The sequence below is a fragment of the Homarus americanus genome, unplaced genomic scaffold, assembly GCF_018991925.1.
Source record: "Homarus americanus isolate GMGI-L3 unplaced genomic scaffold, GMGI_Hamer_2.0 scaffold32583, whole genome shotgun sequence".
NCBI lineage: Eukaryota > Metazoa > Arthropoda > Malacostraca > Decapoda > Nephropidae > Homarus > Homarus americanus.
The window spans coordinates 1,091,221-1,117,861 of record NW_024713129.1 but is presented as its reverse complement, the minus strand read 5'-3'; the positions used below and the strand labels follow the sequence as shown (position 1 = coordinate 1,117,861).

Here is a 26,641-nt window from a genome sequence, read left to right as displayed (position 1 = left end):
TCACATTTCTTATCCTTGTTGCCAATGACAACAGAGGGATACTTTTCATATTCTATATATAACATCATCCATCATCACTACATATAACACCATCCATCATCACTACATATAACACCATCCATCATCATCACTACATATAACACCATCCATCATCACTACAGATCGGTAAAGTAGTTTCCGAGATTCTTGTGCGGACACACAGACAAACAGACAGACTTCTTTGTTTTATATAGATATAGATCATCACTACATATAACACCACCCATCATCACTACATATAACATCATCCATCATCACTACATATAACACCATCCATCATCACTACATATAACACCACCCATCATCACTACATATAACACCATCCATCATCACTACATATAACATCCATCATCACTACATATAACACCACCCATCATCACTACATATAACATCATCCATCATCACTACATATAACACCATCCATCATCACTACATATAACACCACCCATCATCACTACATATAACACCACCCATCATCACTACATATAACACCACCCATCATCACTACATATAACACCACCCATCATCACGACATACAACAACATCCATCATCACGACATATAACACCATCCATCATCACTACTTATAACACCACCCATCATCACAACATATAACACCACCCATCATCACTACATATAACACCATCCATCATCACGACATGTAACACCATCCATCATCACTACTTATAACACCACCCATCATCACTACATATAACACCATCCATCATCACTACATACAACAACATCCATCATCACGACATATAACACCATCCATCATCACTACTTATAACACCACCCATCATCACTACATATAACACCACCCATCATCACTACATATAACACCATCCATCATCACGACATATATCACCATCCATCATCACTACTTATAACACCACCCATCATCACTACATATAACACCATCCATCATCACTACATATAACACCATCCATCATCATCACTACATATAACACCATCCATCATCACTACAGATCGGTAAAGTAGTTTCCGAGATTCTTGTGCGGAGACACACACACACAAACACACAGACATACTTCTTTGTTTTATATATATATATATATATATATATATATATATATATATATATATATATATATATATATATATATATATATATATATATTTATATATATATATATATATATATATATATATATATAAGCAAGTTAGAATAAAATGTGATTGACATAATGTAAAGTAACTTTTATAGACAAAATCCTTGGGTGGAGGTGTGAAGCCGCTTGGTTTGCGAGGCAATGTTTAAGTGCGTTAGGTTGACAGCGACACTCAACACCTGAAAGTAATGCTGACAAACTTCATGTTTCAGTGAGGGAGATAACATGTTGTTTTTCTCAAGCGTTACCAAGTATGTCATCGAGGAAGAAAGGTTTTTCTAAGTTCTGACGTATGTTCTCCTTCAGTATTATTGTATGTGTTTGGTCTCCCTGCAGCCTTCACTTTGTAAGAAATATCATGAAACTCTTAATACAATGAAGTGACAGTAACTGAGTAACTGTCACTTTTAGTTCTCTATTATTATTTTAAGAATCCAGTATTATACTTCCGGATCAAGCTTAGTGTGATAGCTTGGGCGGCTTTATATCCGAACTTTCCCAAATATCATAATCTTGTATCAACTGATATGAAAAAAAAGTCTTAACAGTATTCCAACACTATACCTCCACGAGAATAATCCGGTGACTTTTGATGCCCAATAACCAGCAAAAGGTGTTTTAACCTTATTGAGGTAACATTTACATGCACCACACGTGTGATTGTTTGCGGCAAGATTTTGGTGATGTCACTGATGGCATTCATACATAACCTTCCCTGTACACTTCCAGAAACGTATTTCCGAAACACCTTGTATTTATCAGTCAAATAGTCCACTTTACATGTACTGTCTACTGAGCGATATTTAGGGTAGTATCCGCGTTCTTATTTCTCAACGAGTCAGGCCAGTCAGTGAATACCCCTCATTTCCTCCCTCATTGTGTCTTAATCACCACTATAATATTTGAACTTTGACCTCCACTCATCATTAGCGGAGTGACTAGGTCTCAATTTTTGAGGGAATCTTGCAAATAGTGATACCGGTACAAGTATGAAAATTGTCTTGAAGATTCATTAGGGGGTTAATCATATTATCAAATCTATCTGATTGGACATTCAAAACTCCATGGGGTTCAGTGTCAGCTAGGTACGAAACTCATAGTGAAGATTAATATATATATGCAAGTACTTAGTGTCCCAAATGTCACCTAATCAGTCTCAAATAAAGTTAGGTAGCCGTAAAGTCCCTAGGTAGCCGCATCTGAATTGACAGGATGTGCCAGCGCGGGAGAGCCGAGCAAGGATAATGGGGTTAAAGTTATTCGGATGGTGTACAGATCACACGGGAGTTAAATGATATTGAATGAACGATCGGGCTAGGTGTAGGGCAAACAATTGCTTGAACCTAGTTGTATCCCATACATCAAAGTACATATGATACACAGTGGTAAAAGGGTAAACCCTCGACTATGTCAATTTAAGTGTGCAAAGTGAAAAGCTTAGTTTCAAAGACTACTAGTGACTAAATTATACATTTTTATGTGCTAAATCGAAATGTGGCTTCAAAATCCGTATTTGACCACACACCTCTCTACTGACTGTGTGTGTGAGGGCCATGCAGGAACTTTCATTGGTCTATCCAGAAACTCCATGAATGCAACAGTAGTGAGGGAGCAAGTCAGAAGAGGCTCGGTTACTCCAGATTTCCATTCAATAAGCTCCGAGAGTTTGGTGGCATCTGGGTTGACGCCAGGAGTCCTCCTGGTCTGACACTGCAGTCTCCTACCTGTGTGTCCTCATCTCCTTCACCACTGATTTCCAGTATCCTTTTCACAGCTTCCCTTCTCTCCCCCTCCACCTTACTGTACAGCATGGCCAGGAGCACAGCCTCAGAGTGTGCATACCAGGCTGATCTCTTCCCTGTAAGCATCACTATTCCTACCACCTCCTTCGTCTGACTTTTGAGAAGATTCAGCTGGTACAGTACATGCCTGGGATCCTCCACCCAGCTGTGATTTAACTTGATGTTTAACCAGTTTGGCATATAGACTCCCACTATGAATTCCACAATTGTCTTCAGATGTTTCATGTTCCTACCCTTCAGCCCATGTTTGGAAATCCACAATCTGCAGAGCCGTAGAGCAGTGGTGAGCCCCCTACTGTGACAGACTGGCCCATTCTCCAGGAGAGCTAGATTCTGAGTTACCTCTCCTGATCTGATGGCAGTGATGATTCTGAAGCCATATGATTGGTCTGTGCTGAGATCCTTGACTACCTCCTGAGTGAGATTGGGTAGAGGAGGACCAACAGTGATCCTCGTGAAGTTTGGGTTGATCTCCAGTTCAGTGGCAGTGTCTAAAATCTTCCCTAGGGGCCCCGACCACTTGTTGATGCTCAATGTTTTTCCATCCAGTGCAGTCACTAGGTGTCTGAGACTCAGCTCCCCAGTGTACAAGTCACAGACAATCCACACCAACTTCCTGCCGAACTTGGCCTCCACATAATGCATTACTCTTCCCTCCCAGCCAGTATTCATATTAGTGCTGTCACCTCCTATGTCCAAAAGGATCTGGTCTGCTCCTCTCTCTTTTAGCCAGTTCACCAAATGATCAGCAATGATCTCAGTATGACTTCTCTCTTCTGTAGCTTCCTCTGGTACAAAATGCCACAAATATTTCCCACCTGGTTCATTTGCACACTGTGTAGTGTGTTTCTTTAATGATTCCAGGAAACAGCCGTTAGTTCCTTCAGCTTCCAGCATCACTTTGGTGTCATCTATTCAACCATCAAAGAAGATACAGGTGATGCCATTTTCCCTAATCTCATCATCAGATTTCTTAGCAACTCCTTCGTCAGTCTCTCCTGAACCCTCCTCACATTGTTGTGATCAATCACCAGTGCTGTGTCAGACTCTTGTGATAAGACCAGCATAAATCTAGGTAGCAGTGACAATCTCTGCAGTCTCTCTCATCCCAGTATGATGTCTCAAGCTAGCCAGAGCTATGTTGGCGATATTTGCAGTGTTTTTCTCTTCTTAGTCACAAGCAAGGAAGAAGTTGTTGCAGCCTCTGATATGAAGACTTAGTCTTCTTCCCTCTTCCCTGCCTTCTCCAGTGTATCGCCAGTCTAATCCAACTCCATCTCCTGTTGTGACTCCTTCCTCAACTCCTCTTCTTTTTTAGCTGACTCCTCTGCCATCCTCCTTCTCTTCTCTTCGGCCTCCCTTTTCTGCTGTTGTCTATACAGCTCTGCTTCCTGTCTCCAGGTCTAAGGGCGATCAGCTAGACCCATCTTGTGTGGCCCAACACTACCCACCTTTTCTCTCTGACCTCTGATGAAGGCAAGCTCCTGCACTGGTGTCTTCTGCTCCTTCCTGCATCTGCAGTCAATGTGAGCCTCTTAATATTTACATTACGAAGTAATCACAACCGTCAAAAAAGGAGGGAAAGCACATTTAATAAAGATCAAAGCTCCAACATTTGTGACTATGTAAAGCTTAGAAACCGTACACCAAAATTAACCAAAGTTGGCCACACATATCAATGACACATTGATATACAATGATAATCATATTTAGGTTATAAATCAAAACTTTGTGGCCAAATATAAGTAGGTAAATGGCCTTTTCAAAAAAAAAATCTAAGTTTCTTATATAAAATGGCATTATTTGAGTACTAGTAGTTTTTAAAATTGACACACACCCTCGTACCACAATGGCGATGAATATTGGTCCTAAGAGTAAGTGTAATCTTTGTCAAGATGATAAGAAGGAAGAATTTATATCTCCAAAGACTAACCCGACTTGATATGGAGATGGTATTGTAGAGACATTGGAAAACATAAGGCAACATATCACTAGAGTTGTAGACTTAGGTTTAACTTCACAATGTAGTAAAGAGCCCCAAAAGAGCATCTACCTTTGTAGTTGACAGTGATGAAGGTTGCAGAAGGTACCACGAAAGCCAAGAGACACATAAACCACAACAGAATGCTTTTTGTGTGGCAAGCCAGCACCAGAGAGTGCTCTTGGACAAGCAATGACAATGAAACTCAGTGACAGAATCAATGAATGTGCAAAGACACTCAGTGGCAAATTCTCCTTGCTAAACTTAGCGAAGGAGATGTAATAGCACAAGAGATGAAATATCACCCTGCTGTAACATGCCATAATTTTAGAGTAAATTATATCTTGTTTTACAGAAAATATACATTATCCCACCAAAAAGACCTTTCCAAGTGTTACCGCTCAAACTGGCCAATGACAGTGTGAGTCTCTGAGGCCTGAACCAATAAGGAGATCTACAGAACAGGATCTTCATGGGATCAGCAAGCTCGTTGCAAAACTCTCTTAGCACTCTGGGATGTACCATGTAAGGGCCGGGATTCTTATGAACCTTTAGCTTGGACAATTTATTTCTTATAACCCCTTCTGAGAAAACAATGTGGGTCTGCGCTATGTCAAATCATCTGTCCTCAAACGCAGGAAGATAGTTCGCATCCTCTCTTGTGAACAACGAAGAAAAGAAACTGTTCAACGCCTCCGCCTTGTCCTGGTCAGAATCTGCATAACTACCATCTTCAAGCCTCAGGTCCGATACTCCTACTCGTGTTTTTAATTTCGACTTTGCGTAGCGGTAAAACGCCTTTGGGTTTGACTTGACCTCGCTTGAAATCAGCCTCTGAAACTCCTTTTCAGCTCTTGTACACTCAGATTTTGCTTGGTTCCTGGATCTGGCATACATCCTCCTGTCCTGCTCATCATTTGTCCAAACCCACGTCTCAAATTTCTGAGTTTTCTTCTTAACTTTGTAGACCGCCGTGTAGTTCATGTGTAACGGTCTCCTTGTACTCCTGGAGGCACTGGGTTTGGTCTTGGGTATATATTTATCGATCAACTAGTTCACTTTACTGGCTATGATATTCAGCGTAGTATCTGCGTTCTTACACCCTAGTGAGTCAGGCCAGTGGATACCCCTCATCTCCTCCCTCATCCCTCATACATAACCTAACCTAAGCTAATCCAACCTTCACTTCTAGTTATTTTTACCAGATAAAAATAGCAAGCAGAATCAGACAGGGAACTGGAAAACCACTGGGATGTTTAGAATCAGTCAACAATATTAGCTACTGCATATTTATACACTTACTACGACTGCCTCCCGTTTTGGTAAACCTTTGTGTTTAGTTCATTTTGGAACATGGAATTCTGTTGACAGCAAAATTTCGATTTTCATTGACTGATATGAATGGTTAAAAACTTTTTGGATATATTATTGTCATACTATGAGAGAGAGAGAGATAATCAATTATGGTGTTTAAAGCGCATTTATCCCAAGATTTACCTTATGTTCTAATATTGACCTCCAAGTGATCAATAATGCACTTTAATTTGCATAGAAGGGTTTTCCGTTAGCAGAAGTATTCCAGTAGTTTTATTCATGATAGACCGTTCACCCTTATACTCGTGTTCACCGTACAGAGTAGTACGTTTTCTGAGACACTGGCTTGTTACCTTACAGAAAATGTTCCAAGTCGTGGACGGTAACCCATAATATGTTAAAGCGACTCGTACTGTGTTACAGTTAACCTTCATGGTTGTCCACAGGTTCTTGCCATGTTTACTTAAGGATATACTCCTCTCTTAGAGTCACTTGTCTCCTTTCTTCCTCCTCTCTGTACTGTAGGTTAGGTTAGGTTAGGTTTGGTTCCTATGGTATGAGAATGGTTTTTTGTGTGTTTTTGGTGTTTTACTCAAATCTGATTTCAATTTTGGTGCAAATTAGCGGTTCCTGTTAAAATGTTTTTTTTTTTTTTGCAGAAACCGTTAAGTTGCAGAAGAAATGAAGGTCAGATTTTAGTAAAACACACACACAAACGCAAAAAATAAAAAGTACTCTCGTACCAAAACCTGAGGACCGCCAATAAACGAATATTTATCCTTTTTCTTTTCAACTCAAAGTGTAAAGCATTAGAAGTTAGCACAGAACCTAACAGAACCTGACCTAACCAACCTAAACTTCCCTAACTTCCTAACCTGGCATATTAAGCAGAAATAACTTAGCCTGATATCAGGTAGCAGCGAAAGCACTTTTCTTGAAACGGCATTGTGTATTTCTTATAATTTTTAGGACGTAAGAGTACGATCGGTTGTTGCAATGAAACACATGATATTTCTTCTTCACTGCCAGTTCTCAGCCGGATTTTGAATACTTGCACGTCCTGCAAACTAGTTAATGTTGACAGATAAACTCTTGGAGACGGTTTTTTCAACCTGTACAAACACAGATAACTTGCAGTAAGACAAAAAAGATCCTGCACAGGACGCCATTACTAAGAAGTTAAAATACAGGAAGGGTAACTTGTCTCTCCCCGAGGAGAGCAGTAAGTATACGAACATACAGTTCACTTAGAATCCAATGCTACACGAAAGAAATCGGAAATGTTATCCAAACTCATAATATGGGATGCGAATCAAACTATATGAATCTCATCCTTTATACACAGCATAGGTTCAAGAAACAATTGCGCGGAAGAACAAAAATTAATGTGAGCACACGACGTCAGGGAAAAAAATATCGACGGAATAGTTAAGGTAAAAGAAATATATATTTCTTCGCCTACAAAGCATTGTAAGCACTTAGAGACGGTTCATTAGTGCCATATGATAAAATTTTCACCGTGTTTTACCCCGTAATTTCTCTCATCTTTTATGCCATGTCCACTATAGGTGATTTATGATCGTATATAGAGAAAAAAAAAATGAAGGAAAAGGTTGTCATAATGTCATATCGTTTTTATGACTTACTAACATCCAAACAACACCTGTGGAAAATATGAACGAATTCTACTGTATAAAGCCCCTCGGGTCAGAACCGTCTCGTCCAATATTATCGTGTAAAGTAAAGTAATAAATTAAAAATATTAATGGGCGGGAAAACATACCCACGAAAAATGTAGATAATATTGTCATACGTACACATACACACACATTTCTTTTTTATAATTTCGCCATTTATCAGCTTTTAAAGCAGAGTTCTATCTCGCATACAGTAATTGTTTTAATGTTGTTTGACTAGTCTAATTGCTTACCATGTTACATCCTTAAAGAACTTCATTGTTGAAGCGCAATAATAACATTAAACAACAACAATCAGTTTACTAGTCGTTCGGGAGGTTGGTCTATCCAGTATTTTAGTACAGGAAGAAACCGTAGTCCGGGAAATCTGTGATGTTTGGTAGAGAGGGTCTAGCGTGTCTAGCCCCGGGTCAAGCGAGACTGGCACCCTTGACATATTGATAAGAGATACGCGCGTTACTGCTGTACCACTGTAACTACAGCAATGCTCACAGCTGCCCTGAAGCTGTTCACAACAGCAATGCTCACAGCTACACAGAGGCTGCTAACAACAGTAAGGTTCACAGGTGCCCTGAAGCTGCTCACAGCTGCTACCCCGGATGCTGCACTTAAATCTCCGCCAGAGACTAGAACATACTGTAAGAACATAAGAATGGAGGAAACTGCAGCGGGCCTATTGGCCCATACTGGGCAGTCCCGTTTGCACCCAACCATTATCGCTCATATATCCATCCAACCTATGTTTGAAGATATCCAGCGTATTCCAGTTAATGATGATGTTTGGTAACTTGATCCACTCATCCACTACTCTATTTCCAAACCAATGTTTACCTATTTCGCGCCTACATTAAAATTTGTCTAATTTAAAACCATTGTTACGAGTTCGCCCCTGGTTGGATAGTTTGAGTACCATTGTAATGTCACATTTGTTTAGCCCTGACTTCCATTTATAAATATCTCGATCATATCGCCCCTCTCTCTACACCTATAGAGAAGCAGCAAAGCTCCCTCGAACAAGTCCAACACGACCATACAAATGATAGGCACCAGCCTGAACTCCCTCTCTTCCTGCTGGTGATGGACCTAACTCCACCATCCCATCCCTCACCCCTCATGCCTTCTCATATGTTTAATTTATGATGCTTAATGCTTGGTGCTATTCATTTATATGTATGATGATGAGGTCCATGATCGTTTATGGACAGTCAGAAATTTTCAAAAAAGCTAAATATATAGAAGTTATCGCTCATCGGCAATTATTTATATTTAGTGTAAGACAAACACACACACACACACACACACACACACACACACACACACACGTTGAGTATCGTGTAGTTGAGGGTCACATCCTGAGGTAAGGTAACTCGTTCTCTCCATCTGAACTGAAACCTAACCAGTTAAACAGTCCCTTCTAGCACACCTGAAAATCAATTAACAAAATATTGAGATCTCGCAAAGTCTCGAGTAAATATCCGACTACACGGGTGTTCGAGACCAAGACCGAGACCGAGGACAGAAAAACTAGTCTCGAGACCTACTGTACATCACTGATTCTTACAGAAGAAAATGTGCAAATTTGCTTTGTATGACGAAGTTTACTTCATAAGATAACCAAATTATATCTAAATTAGGTGTGTAAGGTTTGGTTAGGTTAGTAGTAATCCTAGTCACAAGTCTAAGGTACAGTACGTTAGGGATGTAAAACTGGAGGACGCAGTTAGGAAAAATCTGAGGAGTTGCCCTCACACTGGTGCCCCTGGCTTCATTTTGACAGTGTTATCAGACACCAGTCAGGCCAGTGGAGCTGGTGTATAAATAAACTATGGTACAGTAGGCCACTCCTGTTAGTTTGTATATTCATAGGATTTCTCAATATAAGCTGGCAATAAAAAAAAGAAGATAGAGCTGATAGCTGGAAACACCCACGGTAACGTTGGTCCAGTGGCAGTACGGAAGGTATGGACGACCTAACATCACCCATCAAGTTGATCAATACTGGTTCTGAAGAAAATTTAGTCGATTTCGTCAGGAAATTTTATACCGAGAACCTATAAGGTAACTGAAACCTCAGATACCGCCATCTACACAATAATAGCGTAACATACACTGGCCTGGAATTTAGTTAGTTTTATTCATTGTGGTGATCTTTTAACATGTACTGACCATAAAGATGATTTAGTAGGACGGTCACGTGAGATTTTTGTTATACTCAACTCTCGTGTTCGAGGATGGCCGAACCTAGGGCCACCTAAAGGAATAATATGAGAAGACCGGACAACTCGCCAACGGCACTGGTTAACCATTACCCAGGAACACTATCCGCAAATCTGGGTCCAAAATCATTGCTGAAAAGACAGGTAAATGAGGTAAAGCTCCACCCTGCCCGGATATTCAAGCAGGGTCCTCTTGCTAACGACGTGAGCGTGCTGACCATATAAGACCAGAAGTGACTGGTAACGATGTTAATAAACAAATAGACAAACTAAAGCCTAATAAGTCACCAAGTCCTGATGGGATATTTGCCAGAGTATTAAAGGAATATAAGGAAGAGCTTAACATGCCCTTAGAAAATTTGTCTAACATGTCATTAAAAATGGGTGTAGTACCAGAATCCTGGAGGATAGTGAATGTGATACCAATTTTCAACAAGGGAAATAGATTACTATCCTCTAACTACCGTTCAGTCAGTTTAACATCAATTGTAGGCAAATTGCTGGAAGTAATAATTTCAAACTCTATTCGAAATCACCTCGTGAAGCACAAGTTGACCAGTGATTCCCAGCTTGGCTTCATAAATGGGCGTCCATGTCTGACAAATCTATTAACATTCTTTTCAACCGTTTTCGAATCAGTGGATGACGGACACGATTATGATGTGGTATACCTCGACTTTAGCAAATCCTTTGACAGAGTCCCCCACAAAAGACTTATACAAAAAATGGAGGCTCGTGGAATTCGAGGAGATATTCTAAAATCGATTAGGGCGTGATTACAAGACAGAAAACAGCGAGTAAGCATTAACAGGACTAAATCAGATTGGGGTAATGTCACTAGTGGAGTACCACAAGCCTCAGTACTTGGACCATTACTGTTTATTATATACATAAACGACATAGACAGCAACATAAGTAAATTTGCTGACGACATTAAAACAGGGCGTGTAATTAAATCTGAGGAAGACTCCGCAAAACTATAGGAAGATCTAAATAAATTTAATGTGGACAAATGTAAAGTATTTAGTCTAGGAGATGTAAACAGAGAAACATTATATTAGATGAACAAAGTTGTTATAGAGAAATTCGACTGTGAGAAAAATTTAGGAGTAATGATAAGTAGGACTCTTAAACCAAGACAACAATGTGTATTTGCTCGAAACAAGGCTAATAAAGTACTTGGGTTCATACAAAGGAGTGTTAGTTACAGGACTAGCGAGGTCATCCTAAAACTAAATCTTAAGCTTGTGAAACCTCACTTGGATTAAGCTGTTCAGTTCTGGTCACCGTACTACAGAATGGCTATATAATCCCTAGAAAGCATTCAGAGGAGGATGACAAGACTAATCCCGAGCGTTAGGAACCTTGAGGAGAGAGACTGATTAAAGCATCTTAATTTGCACTCCATCGAGAGACGTACAGTAGAGAGAGGGGTGATATGATCGAGGTGTATAAATGGAAGTCAGGGTTAAACAAATGTCATATAACAAAGGTACTCAAACTATCCAACCAGGAGAGAACCAGTAGCAATGGTTTTAAATTAGACAAATTTAGATTTAGGCGCGAGATAGGTAAACACTGATTGTGGAAATAGAGTATTGGATGAGTGGAACAGGTTACCGAACGTCATCATTAACTCGAAACGCTGGGTAGCTTCAAATATAAGTTGGAAGGTTATATGAGCGATAGGGGTTGGGTGTAAATGGGCCCTCTGCAGTTTCCTCCAGTCTTATGTTCTTATGCACACAAGGAGCACTAAAAGGTAAACAATTCTCTAATGAGTTTTATGGACACGTAATGGAGATAAACCTTACATGAAGAACAGCAATAAGTTACAATGAAATTTGTATATTGTGTTAGTGTGGCAGAGCAGAAACCTTGACACATACGAGCTAAGTAGAGCCCAGCTCCTCTACGTGTGTGTTGGTGTGGGGATTAGTGGATGACATCATTATGACCTGACCTCATGTTTTTAAGGTCACCCTGTATATTTAAGCCTCTCTCTGTCCATGTAATCCAGTTGCCTCTGAAGATGTCTTGAATAAAGACGAAAGCTAAGGTGCTACGTTGTTTCCCTTTTCCCGTGTGATTTTATCAAGATTTATCTTATCCACGTTTTCACTGTGGATCTACATAATATATATATATATATATATATATATATATATATATATATATATATATATATATATATATATATATATATATATATATATATATATATATATATATATATATATATATATATATTGTATATATTGTATATATCATCAGTCCATATGGCATGCGAACTTCCATATACAAACAATACCTCAGTAGTCAGGAATCATTACCACCGCGCCACAAGGACAACAAAAGCAATCCTAGGCTTTGTTATATTCCACTCAAAGACTGTTCAACGTGATTGTTAAGCGCCGTGAACCTCCATTGGGAATTGCCTGTATGTGTGGGTGTGTGTGTGTGTGTGTGTAAAGCTTCAAAAGATTTAACATTTCATCAAACATGGAAAAGATAAAGAACAAAAATGGAGACGTAAGCCTTACCTCAAAATCCCCCTTGAAGATGCCGCCAGCCTGCCCGATGTAGAGTGTGGAGGCGGAGTCGAACACCAGCTGGAGTGGCACCCGCTTGACCAGCACGTCACTGTATAACTCACAGTTGTACCACAGCTGGATATCCTCCTCCGTCACACTGAACGCCAGCCTGCACACACACAACACAGATCGAGGGTGAAGATCTTACCAAAAAAGAGTAAATAGTTGAATAATGATATGAGGAAACACTCAACAGAGTGACATAAATGTTGTCACGAATTATGCAATTTACATTAAGAATAGTTAGTTAAATTGACAAGATAATACAATTCCAAAGAGTTCCTGCTAATAATTATTATATTCGGACGATGCTGGTAGGAGGGAACCTCCACACAAACACACACACACATCAGTCAGCCCTAAGTGAGACAATATGTGTCCTGTACGCGCTCCTGATTGGCAGTCAGGCCAAGTCTGTTTGGCTCTGCTCCCTTGCCCAATCCCGACTTCTTACCAACCTCCCTACAGCGGGATTTATCAACAAAACATTCACGTGATCAGTGCAATGATTGGTTACCAAATAATGATCTAATAGTGTATTCCAAGAAAAAACACAAAACAAGCGTAATTCACAGCAACTCACCAGTGAGCAGTGTAATACCAGACCGTGGGCGCTTTGTTGGTGACCTTCAAAATGTCAGTAACAAGGACTGCCACGGTGTTTACATATACCATGGGTATTGTGTCGGCACTCTCAAAGTGTTTATGACAACACAAATATTAACAGATGTCTACCAATATCAGTGGCCCTAAATTTATCCTAAATGGATAAATAATTATTTAAAGAACATCATTGGCCAAAGGAAGGCTATAGGTAGAAGGATAAATCGTGGCAAAATTCACCTCCGGGACTATTATAGGGTATTGGCGAGTAGGGTTAAAACCGAGATAAGGAAAGCAAAGAGGAATAATGAGATAAGGATAGCAAGGGAGGCGAAGACAAACCCCAAAGGATTCTACCAAATGTATCAAACTAAAACACGAGAAAAGATGGACCAATAAGGTCAGATACCGGCGAGCTCACGGATAACGACGGAGAAATGAGCAATAATTTGAATAAATATTTTTCAACAGTTTTCACCACCGAAAATTTAAACATGATACCCGAGGCACCGACTCTATTCAGAGATAGTGAAGAAAACAAATTAAGTGAGATAGTAGTGACTAGTAACGATGTTAGTAAGCAAATAGACAAACTAAAGCCTAATAAGCCACCTGGTCCCGATGAGATATTTGCCAGAGTATTAAAGGAATGTAAGGAAGAGCTTAGTATGCCCTTAGCAAAGTTGTTTAACATTTCATTAAAAACAGGTGTAATACCAGAATCCTGGAGGATAGCGAATGTAATACCGATTTTCAAGAAGGGGGATAGATCACTATCCTCTAACTACCGCCCAATCAGCCTAACATCAATAGTAGGCAAATTACTGGAAGCAATCATTTCAAACTCTATTCGAAATCACCTGGAGAAGCACAGATTGATCAATGATTCCCAGCATGGCTTCACAAGAGGACGTTCTTGCCTAACTAATCTATTAACATTCTTTTCATCAGTTTTTCGAATCGGTGGACGAGGGGCACAATTATGATGTGGTATATCTCGACTTTAGCAAAGCCTTCGACAGAGTCCCCCACGAAAGACTAATTGGAAAGGTAGAAGCTCAGTACTTGGACCATTATTATTTATTATATACATAATCGACATAGATATCGGCATTGACAGCAATATAAGTAAATTTGCTGATGACACTAAAATAGGACGTGTTATCAAATCTGACGAGGACTCGGCAAAACTACAGGAAGATCTAAACAAATTTTTCGAATGGTCTGAAAAATGGCAGATGAAATTCAATGTCGACAAATGTAAGGTACTCAGTATAGGAGATGTAAACAGGGAAACCAGATACCAGATTAACAACGATGCCATAGAGAAATCCGACTGCGAGAGAGATTTAGGAGTAATGATAAGTAGGAACCTTAAACCAAGTAAACAATGTGTTTTTGCTCGTAACAAGGCTAATAAAGTACTTGGGTTCATACAAAGGAGTGTTAGTTACAAGACTAGCGAGGTCATCCTAAAACTGTATCTTGCTCTTGTGAGACCACACCTGGATTACGCAGTTCAGTTCTGGTCACGGTAGTACAGAATGGATATAGAATCCTTGGAAAGAATTCGGAGGAGAATGACAAGGTAATCCCTGGTATTAGGAACCTTGAGTATAGAGACAGGTTAAAGCATCTTAATTTGCACTCCCTTGAGAGACGTAGAGCGAGGGGCGACCTGATAGAGGTGTATAAGTGGAAGGCAGGGCTAAACAAAGGGGACATTACAAAGGTACTCAAACTATCCAACCAGGAGCGAACTCGTAACCATGGTTTTAAATTCGACAAATTTAGATTTAGGGGTGAAATAGGTAAACACTGGCTTGGAAACAGAGTAGTGGATGAATGGAACAAGTTACCAAATATCATCATTAACTCGAATACGCTGAATTGCTTCAAACATAGGTTGGATGCCATATGAGCAATAGGGGTTGGGTGTAAACGGGACTGCCCAGTATGGGCCAATAGGCCCGCTGCAGTTTCCTCCATTCTTATGTTCTTATGTTCTTATGTTAAGTGTCGCCATTGAGTTTATGGCCACCGCAGACAGTCATTTCCGTCCATCCAAAACAACAAATATCAACAGATGTCCACCAGTGACGTACTCCAGGCGTACCCTGTACAGTTTAAAGTGAGGGAACGGTTATCCTGATGGCAGTGTTATTGCGCAACTAAAATTACTGAACATATTCTATGCTCGCAACCATAAGAAAAAAGGACGTCATAAACAAAAGTCCATTAGGACCATCACCTCCACGAGAAAACCAGAAAAACCTACTCCTGACGGACCGTACCAATACACTGAAGTTTCCTGAATATAGTACGATCTCCCCTCCTTCCTGCTCTCCAACGTTACTTCCTTTAAGTAATAAATTTTACGAAATGGCAACCACAGTCCGTCCGGTCAGTTGGTGCCAATACCGTTGCCATCTGCGTGACGTGGCAAATTGTCCCAAAAACTTGCCACATTGAGGGATATCAACTCTTTTATCACCTTCGTTCACATGGGCGTGGAGGGGGCGTTGCCCTTTTCTGTCAATATCAACTACGTCCGTCACGCCTGGATGTCTTTGTCCCAGCTGAAGTGGAGGCATTATGGGTACGTGTTATACTACGTGCCCACCTGCGACACACTGCTCCTATCATATACCATCCACCTCGCTCACCCACCAAAGACATTCTTAACAATCACCCCTTAACCACCTCAGACCACCTCACCTCAGAGTCAGGTACCCATGTGCCAAGCTAGTACTAAGCATGGATTATAACGAAATTTACACCAATAATAATAATAATAATAATAAAAACAAATGATAATAATAAAAACAAATAATAATAATAATAAGACTTACTCTCCAACCCTTGCTTCACTTCACTGTCCCTTGGTACTCTGAAAAAATAGCACCGGAAAAAATGACACAGGGAAATATGGCAAAGGAAAAAAATGGCACATTTTTCATACTAGGAAAATATGGCACAACAAACTTCACTTAGAGCTCACGAGCCACAAACGAGCTAACGAGCCTATGTTTGAAGCTATCCAGCATATTAAAGTTAATGATGATGTTTGGTAACTTGTTATATCGCTTTTGTTTAGCAGACTTCCATTTATACACCTCGATCATATTGCCCCTCACTCTACGTCTCTCGAGGGAGTGCAGATTAAGATGCTTTAACATGTCTCTGTACACCATGGTTCCTAATGCCATCCTCCTCTGAATTCTTTCAAGGGATTCTATATTCATTATCTAGTACGGTGACCAGAACTTAACTGAGTAATCCAAGTGAAGTCTCATAAGCTCAAGATATAGTTTTAGGATGACCCCGCTAGTCTTGAAACTAACATTCATTCCTTTCAAAGATTTCTTTACTTCCTCTACTACCAGGTTGGTTGGGCACAGCCACCCAACTATCTGGCGTTCCATCCAGTGGATTCAAGCTGACCATGCTGTTGTATCATCTCACATTATCAAAGAATCTTGTGGTGAGCCACCCAGGATGTGCTAAGAACTTGTTTACAAGAATCTCCAGACAAGGTTGAAGACTCTGTCAGGAGTGCCAAGCTGGTCGCAAGTCAGTCCAAGAGTTTGTGCAAGTCGCTGGCTATAACATTCGTTGGAAATCTTAACAATAATATGCAAGGTGACATTTTTAATTTTGTAATTCATTTACAGTATGTACGAGTTTTCACTAACATCCGGTAGAATGTTTTACTTAAAGGTAATAAATAAATATTTTATGTTATGGCGTTGATATAACTCTAAGTAAGTTTCAGTAACAAACGTTATCAAATTTTAGCGAAAACATGTCAATAAAAATTAATGAGCCATTTTTCCTAGTCTGATGATTATGCCTTTTTTTCCGGTGACATATTTTCCTATTGCCAATTTTTCTGTGCCATTTTTCCTACATTCCTGTCCCTTACCTCACTTCACCCAACCATATTTCACTATGCTGCCTCACGATGTATTACACCTTAGTTCTTATATAAATTTCAGGGCAGTACATTGGGTTTATATAATCATATCACCCCCTGTAACTTTCCACTAGCTATGAGGTGACATGGTCACATCACGTGATGGGTAAGTTCCTTGAGGCGCGGCCCTAAGACTGTTAAGGTCAGCATTTAAAAGCCGGTTGCCCTCACTTCACCCTCCCTTACTTCACTTAACCTTCCCTCTTCACCTCACCCTCCCCTTCCACATTTCACCCTCCCTTACCTCACTTCACCCTCCTCTACATCACGTCACCCTCTGCTGCCTCAATTCACCGTCCCCTACCTCACAACACGCTCCTATTCCTCACTTCACCCTCCCCTGACTCACTTCACCCTCATCTACCTCAATTCAGCCTTCCCTCCCCCACTTCATCCTCCCCCTTCATACTTCACCCTCCCTTACATCATTTCGGTCCCCCTGTCTCACTTCAACCTCCTGCCTCACTTCACCCCCCCCTGCCTCACCTCACCGTCTTCTCCCCACTTCTCCATACAGTCGCGAATTTCATCCTCTCTGACCCACTTCACCATCATTAACCTCTTCACCCTCCCTTCATCACATCACCCTCTTACGTCACTTCACCCTCCCTTCCTCACTTCACCCTCCTCTTCTTCTCTTCACCTCCCCTACTTTATTTTACCCTTCCCTACCTAACTCCCCTCTCTTACGTCACTTCACCCTCCTTCCTCACTTCACCCTCCACCCTCTTCACTTCACACCTCTCCTTACTCACTCTACACCCCCCCTGACTCACTTCACCCTCCTCTAAATCTCTTCCTCGCCCTACCTCACTACACCCTCCTCTTCATCACTTCTCCACTCGTTCATTTCCCCTCCTCTGCCTCACTTCACCCTTCATAATCTCCCACTTTCCTCCTTCACCCTCCCCTTCCTCCTTCACCCTCCCCTACCTCACCCCACCGTCGTCTCCCTCGCTTCTCCATACATTCGCTAATTTCATCCTCCCTTCATTCACTTACCATCACTTACCTCCACTTCACCCTCCACCCCATTATTCTACCATCTTCTTCCTCACTTCACCCTCCCTTTCCTCACTTCACCCTCCTTGTACTCACATCATCCTGCACTTCTTCACTTCACCCTCCTTGCCTTACTGCACCTCCTTCCTCACTTCATACTCCACTTCAGCACTTCAATCTCCCTTCCCCACTTCACCCTCCCCTTCTCTTCACCCTCTCCCACTCACTTCACCTCCCCTCATTCACTTTCCCTCCCCTATATCACTTCACCCTCCTCTTCTTCTCTCACCTCCCCTACTTTATTTTACCCTTCCCCTACCATACCTCACCTCTCCCTACCTCCCTCCCTTCCATACTTCACCCCTTTCTTCCTCATTTCATCCCTCCCAGTCCTTACTTCACCCTCCTCTACGTCACTTCACCCTTCCCCTCCTCACTTCACACTCCCCTTATTCAATCACTTCACCCTCCCTAACTCACTTCACCTCCCTTACCTCACTTCACTCTGTCCTATTTCACTCCATCCTCACCTAACTCCCTCTCTTTCCTTACTTCGCCCTCCCTAACTCACTTCACCCACCCTTACCTCACTTCACTTTGTCCTGCCTCCTTCACCTCACCTAACTCCCTCTCTTCCTACTTCCACCCTCCCCTAACTCACTTCACCCTCCCTTACCTCACTTCACTTTGTCCTGCTTCACTTCACCCTCCCCTACCTCCCTCCCCTTCCTCACTTCACCCTCTTCTTCCTTATTTTATCATCCTTTTCCTTACTTCACCCTCCTCTACGTCACTTCACCCTTCCCCTCCTCACTTCATACTCCCCTTACTCACTCACTTCACTCTCCCCTGACTCACTTCACCCTCTCTTACCTCACTTCACTCTGTCCTACTTCACTTCACCCTCACCTAACTCCCTCTTCATCCTTACTTCACCCTCCTCTAACTCACTTCACTGTGCCCTACCTCACTTCGCCTTCCCCTACTTCAGTTTACCTTACCCCCTCCTCCCTTCACACTGTCCTTCCACACTTCCCTTCCCACACAGTTCATCCCTCATGCCTTACTTCACCCTTTCCGCCCTCACTTCACCTTCCCTTTTTCGCATCACCGTCCCCCTTGCTCACTTCACCTTCCCTTTTTCGCATCACCGTCCCCTTGCTCACTTCACCTTCCCTTTTTCGCATCACCGTCCCCTTGCTCATTTCACCTTCCCTTTTTCGCATCACCGTCCCCTTACTCACTTTACCTTTCCCTACATCACTTCATCCTCCCCTACCTCACTTCACCTTCCACTTTCTCTTTATAACTCACGCCTGACTCACTTCACCCTTCCCGGCCTTACTTCACCCCCCCCTACCTAACTTCACACTTCCCTTCCGCAGTTCACCCTCCCCTACTTTACTTTATCCCCCTTCACCATTTCACCCTCCCCTAACTCACTTCACTTTTCCGTTTCTCGCTTCACCCTCACTTCTCCCTACCCTTCTCTCACTTCACTCTCCCCTGCTTCTCTTCACTCTCCTCTTCTTCATATCACCCTCCCTTAACTCACTTCAATCTCCACTTCCTCATTTCATCCTCCTCTTCCCCAATTCATCTTCCCCTGTCTAATTTCACCTGCTTCACTTCACCCTCCCCAACCGAACACTCACTCCCCTTCCTCGCTCCACCCTCTCCTACCTCACTTCACCCTCCTCTAACCTCACTTCACCCTCCCCTTCCCCACGTCACCCTATCCTTCCTCATTTCACCTACCCTACCTCACTTCACCCTTCTTTTCCTCACTTCACCCTCTCCTGCCTCAATTTACCCTTCCGTACCTCACTTCATCCCCCCTTTCTAACTTCACTCCCCTCTTTCTCACTTCACTCTTCCCTTCTTCTTTTTTCTTTTCGTCACCTTCCCCTACCTCACTTCACCCTCCATAACCTCACTTCATCCTCCCCTACTTTACGTCACCATCTGCTGCCTCACTTCACACTCCCCCTTTTCACATCACGTTCCCTACTTCACTTCACCCTACCTCACCTCGCCCTCCTCTTTCCACCCTCCCCTGACTCACTTCACCCTCCCTTACCTCAATTCACCCTCCCCTTCCTCATTTCATGCTCTCCTTCCTCACTTCATCCTATCTTGCCTCACTGTATAATCCAATTCCCCATTTCACCCTCAACTTCTTCACTTCACCGTGCCCTTCCTCAAATCACTCACTCTTTGCTCACTTCACCCTCCCCTGACTCATTTCACCCTCCCCTACCTCACTTCACCCTCCACTTCCTCTTTTCACCCTACCCTTCCTCACTTCACCTTCCCTTGCCTCACTTCATCCTCTCCTCTCTTACTTCAACCTCTCTTGCCTAACTTCACCCCTCCTCCATTTTACACCCTCATACCTAATTCACCCTTCCCTTCCTCTCTTCACCCTCCCCTACCACATTTCACCCTCCCCTTCCTCACTTCACCCTCTCCTACCTCACTTCACCCTCCCCTTCCTCACTTCACCCTTCCCTTCCACACTTCACTCTCCCTTTCCCCAATTCACCCTTCCCTACCTCACTTCACCCTCCCCTGTCTCATTTCACCCTACCCTACGTCACTTCAAACTTCTTTTCCTCACTTTACCCTCTCCTGCCTCACTTCACCCTCCAACACCTCACTTCATCCTCCCCTTCCTCACTTCATCCTCCCCTGCGTCACTTCACCCCGCTCTTCCATTTTCACCCTCATACCTAACACACCCTCCGCTTCTTCACTTCATCCTTCTCTTTCAGATTTCACCCTCCCCTACCTTACTTCACCCTCCCCTTCCTCATTTCACCTTTCCCTTCCTTACTTCTCCCTTCCCCACTCATTTAACCCTCCCCTACTTCACTTCATCCTCCCCTGCTTCACTTCACCCTACCCATATCTCACTTCACTCCTCCCCTTCTTCTCTTTACCCTCCTCTGACGAACTTCACCCTCTTCTACAACACTTCACCCTCCCCTTCCTCAGTTTACCCTCCCCTACCTCATTCCACTCTCCCCTTCCTTACTTTACCCTTCCCTTCCTCACTTCACCCTCCCCTGCCTCATTTCACCTTCCCCTACCTCATTTCATCCTCATCTATATCGCTTCACCTCCCCTCCCTCGCTTCACACTTTCCTATCTCACTTTACCGTCCTCTTCCTCTCTTGCCTCCCCACTCACTTCACCCTCCCCTACTCCAATTCATCCTCCTTTCCTCAGTTCACCTTTTCCTTCCTCCTTCACCTCCCCTGCACTCACTTCACTTCCTCCTCCATTTTCACCCCTCATACCTATTCACCTTCCCTTCCTCACTTCACCTCCTCCTACCATTTCACCTCCCTACCTCCTTCCTCCCCTACCTCACTTCCCCTTACCCTATCTCCTCCCCCCTTCTCTTTCTCATTTCACCTCCCCTTCCCACTTCACCTTCCTGTCTAATTTCTCCCCGGCTTTCACCTCACCTTCACTTCAACCTCCTTCCTCCTTAACCTCCCCTATCTAATTTCACCCTCCCCGCATCACTTCCTTCCCCCTAACTCACCTCCACTTCCTCACTTCACCTCTCCTCCTATTTCCCCTCCCTTACTCCATCCTCCCTTCCCTTCCCTTCACTCTCCCCTTTCCCAATTCACCTTCCCTACCTCCTTCACCCTCCCTGTCTCATTTCACCCTACCTACGTCACTTCAAACTTCTTTCCTCCTTTACCCTCTCCTCTCATCATTCTCCAATACCTCCACTTCATCCTCCTTCTCCCACTTCCTCCCCTGCGTCCATACCCCGCTCTTTTTTTCACCTCATCCCTAACACCTCCTTCTTACTTCATCCTTCCAGTTCACCCTCCCCTACCTTGCTTCACCCCTCCTTCCTCATTTCATTCCTTCCTTCCTTCTCCCCTCCCTATCATTTAACCTCCCCTACTTCCTTCCTCCCTGCTTCCTTCACCCCTACTACCTCCTTCCTCCTCCCCTTCTTCTCTTTACCCTCCTCTGACGAACTTCACCTCTTCTGCAACACTTCCTTCCTCACTTCCCTCTTCTACCTTCACCCTCCCTTCCCTCAGTTTACCTCCCCTGACTTACCCCTCCCCTTCCTCAGTTTACCCTCCCCTACCTCATTCCACTCTCCCCTTCCTTACTTTACCCTTCCCTTCCTCACTTCACCCTCCCCTGCCTCATTTCACCTTCCCCTACCACGCTTCATCCTCATCTATATCGCTTCACCTCCCCTCCCTCGCTTCACACTTTCCTACCTCACTTTACCGTCCTCTTCCTCTCTTCGCCCTCCCCTGACTCACTTCACCCTCCCCTACTTCAATTCATCCTCGCTTTCCTCAGTTCACCTTTTCCTTCCTCACTTCACCCTCCCCTGCCTCACTTCACTTCCTCCTCCATTTTTCACCCTCATACCTAATTCACCCTTCCCTTCCTCACTTCACCCTCCTCTACCACATTTCACCCTCCCCTACCCTAACTATACCCCCTTCCTCCCACTCCCTACCACATTTCACCCTCCCCTACCTCCACTTCACCCTCCCCCTCCCACTCCCTTTACCCTATCTCACTTCCCCTTCTCTTTCTCATTTCACCCTCCCCTTCCCCACTTCACCTTCCCCTGTCTAATTTTACCCTCCCCGGCTTTAATTCACCCTCCATAACTTCACTTCAACCTCCCCTTCCTCACTTAACCTCCCCCCTATCTAATTTCACCCTCCCCGGCATCACTTCACCTTCCCCTACCTAACTCACCCTCCACTTCCTCACTTCACCCTCCCCTTCCTCACTTTACCCTCCCCTACCTCATTTCACCCTCCCCTCGATCACTTCACGATCCATTTCCTCATTTCATTCTCTCCTGCCTCACTTCACGTCCCCTTACTCTTCACCCTCCCCTCCCTCACTTCATCCTCCCTTTCCTCACTTCATTCTCCCTTTCCTCATTTCACCCTCCCCTTCTTCACTTTACCCTGCCCTTCCTCTCTTCGGCCTCCAACAATGACAATGTTAATACATTATAGGACTGTTAAACAGAACCTTAAATAGTGGAATCACAAAAGAACTTGGTGACGAATTTGAAGACAATAGACTAGTGTAAACAGGCACTAGTTAATCCAGTGTTTACCATGATCTGATGAAGAAAAGCATTTATATGGAACAATTACCATATCACTAGATTACAAGATGTAACCGCTAGACTACGGTCAGGCAGATGTGAACAAAATTAATTATGAAGTGTGTCGTCAGACATATAGCCATACACTCCAACACTATGTCCTAGACTGAAAAAAATATAACCTTATAGGGACAGATCCAAGCATACTTTGTATGCAATGGCACTGCACTTTGTCTGTGATAGCAAGATAGCTGATATACTTAGGCTGTATCCACACTTCGTATCTAATACCTAATCAAGATTCTTTGTACCGACTTAAACAATGTACTGGAAATACTTTGTAACAATCAATGGCAAAATAGCATGACTACTGGGTTCTAATAAACACCATCTATGTCCTCTGCTCTTTAATACTTTTTGCTCTACCGCTCACATAGCGAGTATGGGGTGCACACTAAACTAGCTGCTCTCCGAGGCAAAATTCAAATTACACCTTCCCAGTCTCAGTCACCTCATATTTCCTCTCTTCATCTTGCCTAACTTCACCCTGCTAATCCACCTCCTCTGCTTCACCCCACACTTCCCTGCCTCACCCCACCCTTCCTCCCGCAACCGACCCCCAGCACATCCTTCCCTCCCTCACTCCACCCTCCCTCCCTCACACAACCTCCCCTGCCTGCAGCAAATCCGCCTGTTCATAGATAGAAGTGGACTGCTTATTTTGCCTCATTGGTTTGGTTACTATAGCGAGGGTAATTCTGTCCATTATGATAGTCTTACTACGATGTAAACAAACAGTGTACCCGCTATAAATGGAAGCAATAGTATGTCCCTCGTGTAGATATGAACAACACATAATGTGAAATATATTGACAGAGAGAGATACGCCTCATATTTGAGCACTACTCCCTGTTCTGTGACATCTCAAGATTGTATCCATATTTTATACAGAGTAAATCAGTCAATCACTATGAAAAAACTTTTGACAAACTAAGAACTGAAAATCTCTTCCCGCTCTGGTCTGATAAAAACCACTTGTAACTGCTGTTCTCTAATCATTTTGCGTTGCTGCTCACATGCCGAGTATGAGGAGCAAAGTAAATTGGCTTCTACTTACGGCGAAATCCCAAAATAGTTACACTCCCCAGCCTTATCACACTATACCTTGTTTCACCACAATCTCCCTACTATACTCTACCATCCCTTGTTTCACCAAACCATCCCCTACCTCACCTGCTCCAAGAGCCGACAAACTGGGGGACGAGGAAGGAGGCGATGGTCTGGGAAGTCATATGCCTCTCTCCATCGGTGTAGTACAAGGAGACGTTGCTCATGCCCTGGTCGGCGGGGATGAAGCCCACGCCCAGTTGGATGATGTTCTCCAGCGGGTTGGTGACGGCGAACACGAACATCGGACTGACTGTGTCGGGCTTCATGGCGATCATGATCTGAAACAGTGACGAGGGAGCTCTAGTTAGCTGCTGAAGCACAACATTGATATTAGTAGTCTATGGCAAAACTGGAGTGGGAAATTTATTCACCAGAGTACACTATTACATCCCTGACATCTACCTCATTTTACTCAAAATTAATAAAATTTTGCCTTAGTTACCACCAACCTGTCCATTTAGTTTCGTCGGTATCGATCGATTTCACCTAATTACAGTAAGATTGGATAAATTCTTCATTGAACAATATTCACAATACCAACAACAGAGTATAAGAATCTGTTTATCAGTGACAACGGTGTTGGCTTTTATCTCCCACATTAAACCATTAACCTACTTTCTGGTAGCCGTTAAACCTTCTACCAAGTTAAGTCACAGTCAAACAGACACAGTAAGAACACAGTTGTTAACTCGACAACACCAGGAGTTGTATCTGTTTACATACAATCCACACGACTAGTTTCACTGACATCTGACTTCCCATTTACAAGGTGATGTGTAAGAACTCAAGGAAATATATTTACACACATACACACAATTCACACACAAGCGCAAACGCACACAAGTACACATACACACACAGTTCACACACACACACACACACACACACACACACACACACACATACACACACACACACACACACACACTACTACTACTACTTACTACTTTGCTGTCACTCTGAATCGAGTATGACAAGCATGCAGTTATGATACAACGGTATGAGTTATTAAGGAAGTCACCTACGTTGGTGAGTTATGAGGTAACTAAAGAGGCCGATACGGGACTGGCAGGGTCGTTGACAGATGTTGCACATGTGAATGGCTACATCTAGTGCAGGAGGGGCGGCGGCAGGGACTTTCCGGTGTTGGCGCTTCTCTGCCTCTTTCGGCAGTCTGGCTAACTCGAAAGTAATGCCACCTTCTTGTGTAGTGCTCCTCCAAGCGTTACGGTCTGGAATAATGGTCTCTCAGGTGAGGGAATCGATTTGACACTTTTTCAGGTTTGTCTTAAGACTATCCTTACACCTTTTCAGTTGTCCGCCAGCGTTACATTCACTAACGTAGACTCCGTTGGTGAAAGTTTTCAAGTGCCTCGAGGTGCCTCCTGTATGTGACCCAAGTCTCGCTGCTAGGTGGGGAGGACCACTGCTCGATATACGTGTAACTTTGTAGATAATTTCAGCTCGCTACAGCTAAAGACACGGGTATGGAGTCTGCCAAAGGCATGAGATGCACAACTGACCCGATGATGAATCTCTTCATCGATGTCCGCAGTGGTGGACACGTGGGAGCCGAGATACCGAAAGTAGGTAACGTTAGTCAGGGTAGTGCCGTTAAGCTAGTTGGATGGTGGAAGTGTGTCTGAACCAAGGGCAGGCTGAAAGAGAATCTGAGTCTTACGTTCATTCACCTCAAGGTCGAAGTGTGCATACGCATCTATGTAGGTGCTCAAAATCTCCTGTAGATTGCATTCAGTGTGAGCGACAAGGGTGAGGTCATCTGCATACTGAAAATCAGGAATGAAAGCGGCCAACACTTTTGCTCCTGCCTGGAGTCGTCTTATGTTGAAAAGAATCTTTATCTGGTACTCGATATCCAGCCCGCCGGCTAAATTGGCACTGGCACGAGTATGGAAGGCAGCCAAGAAAATGGAAAAGAGAGTTGGTGCCATTACACACCGTTGTTAACCCCCGTTTGGATGGGGAAGAACTC

General features: G+C 43.1%; 1 protein-coding gene across 1 annotated transcript in view; it reads right to left on the bottom strand.

The window, feature by feature from the left end:
* Window positions 1-26,641, bottom strand: part of LOC121865871 (collagen alpha-1(XV) chain-like) — a 111,572-nt gene that overhangs the window by 30,511 nt on the left and 54,420 nt on the right. Inside the window, exons 4-5 of the mRNA XM_042365423.1 lie at window positions 24,712-24,926; window positions 12,725-12,884 (exon numbers count right to left, since the gene is read on the bottom strand). Of these exons, the coding sequence (XP_042221357.1) occupies window positions 12,725-12,884; window positions 24,712-24,926 (375 nt within the window). The remainder of the gene's footprint in view (window positions 1-12,724; window positions 12,885-24,711; window positions 24,927-26,641) is intronic.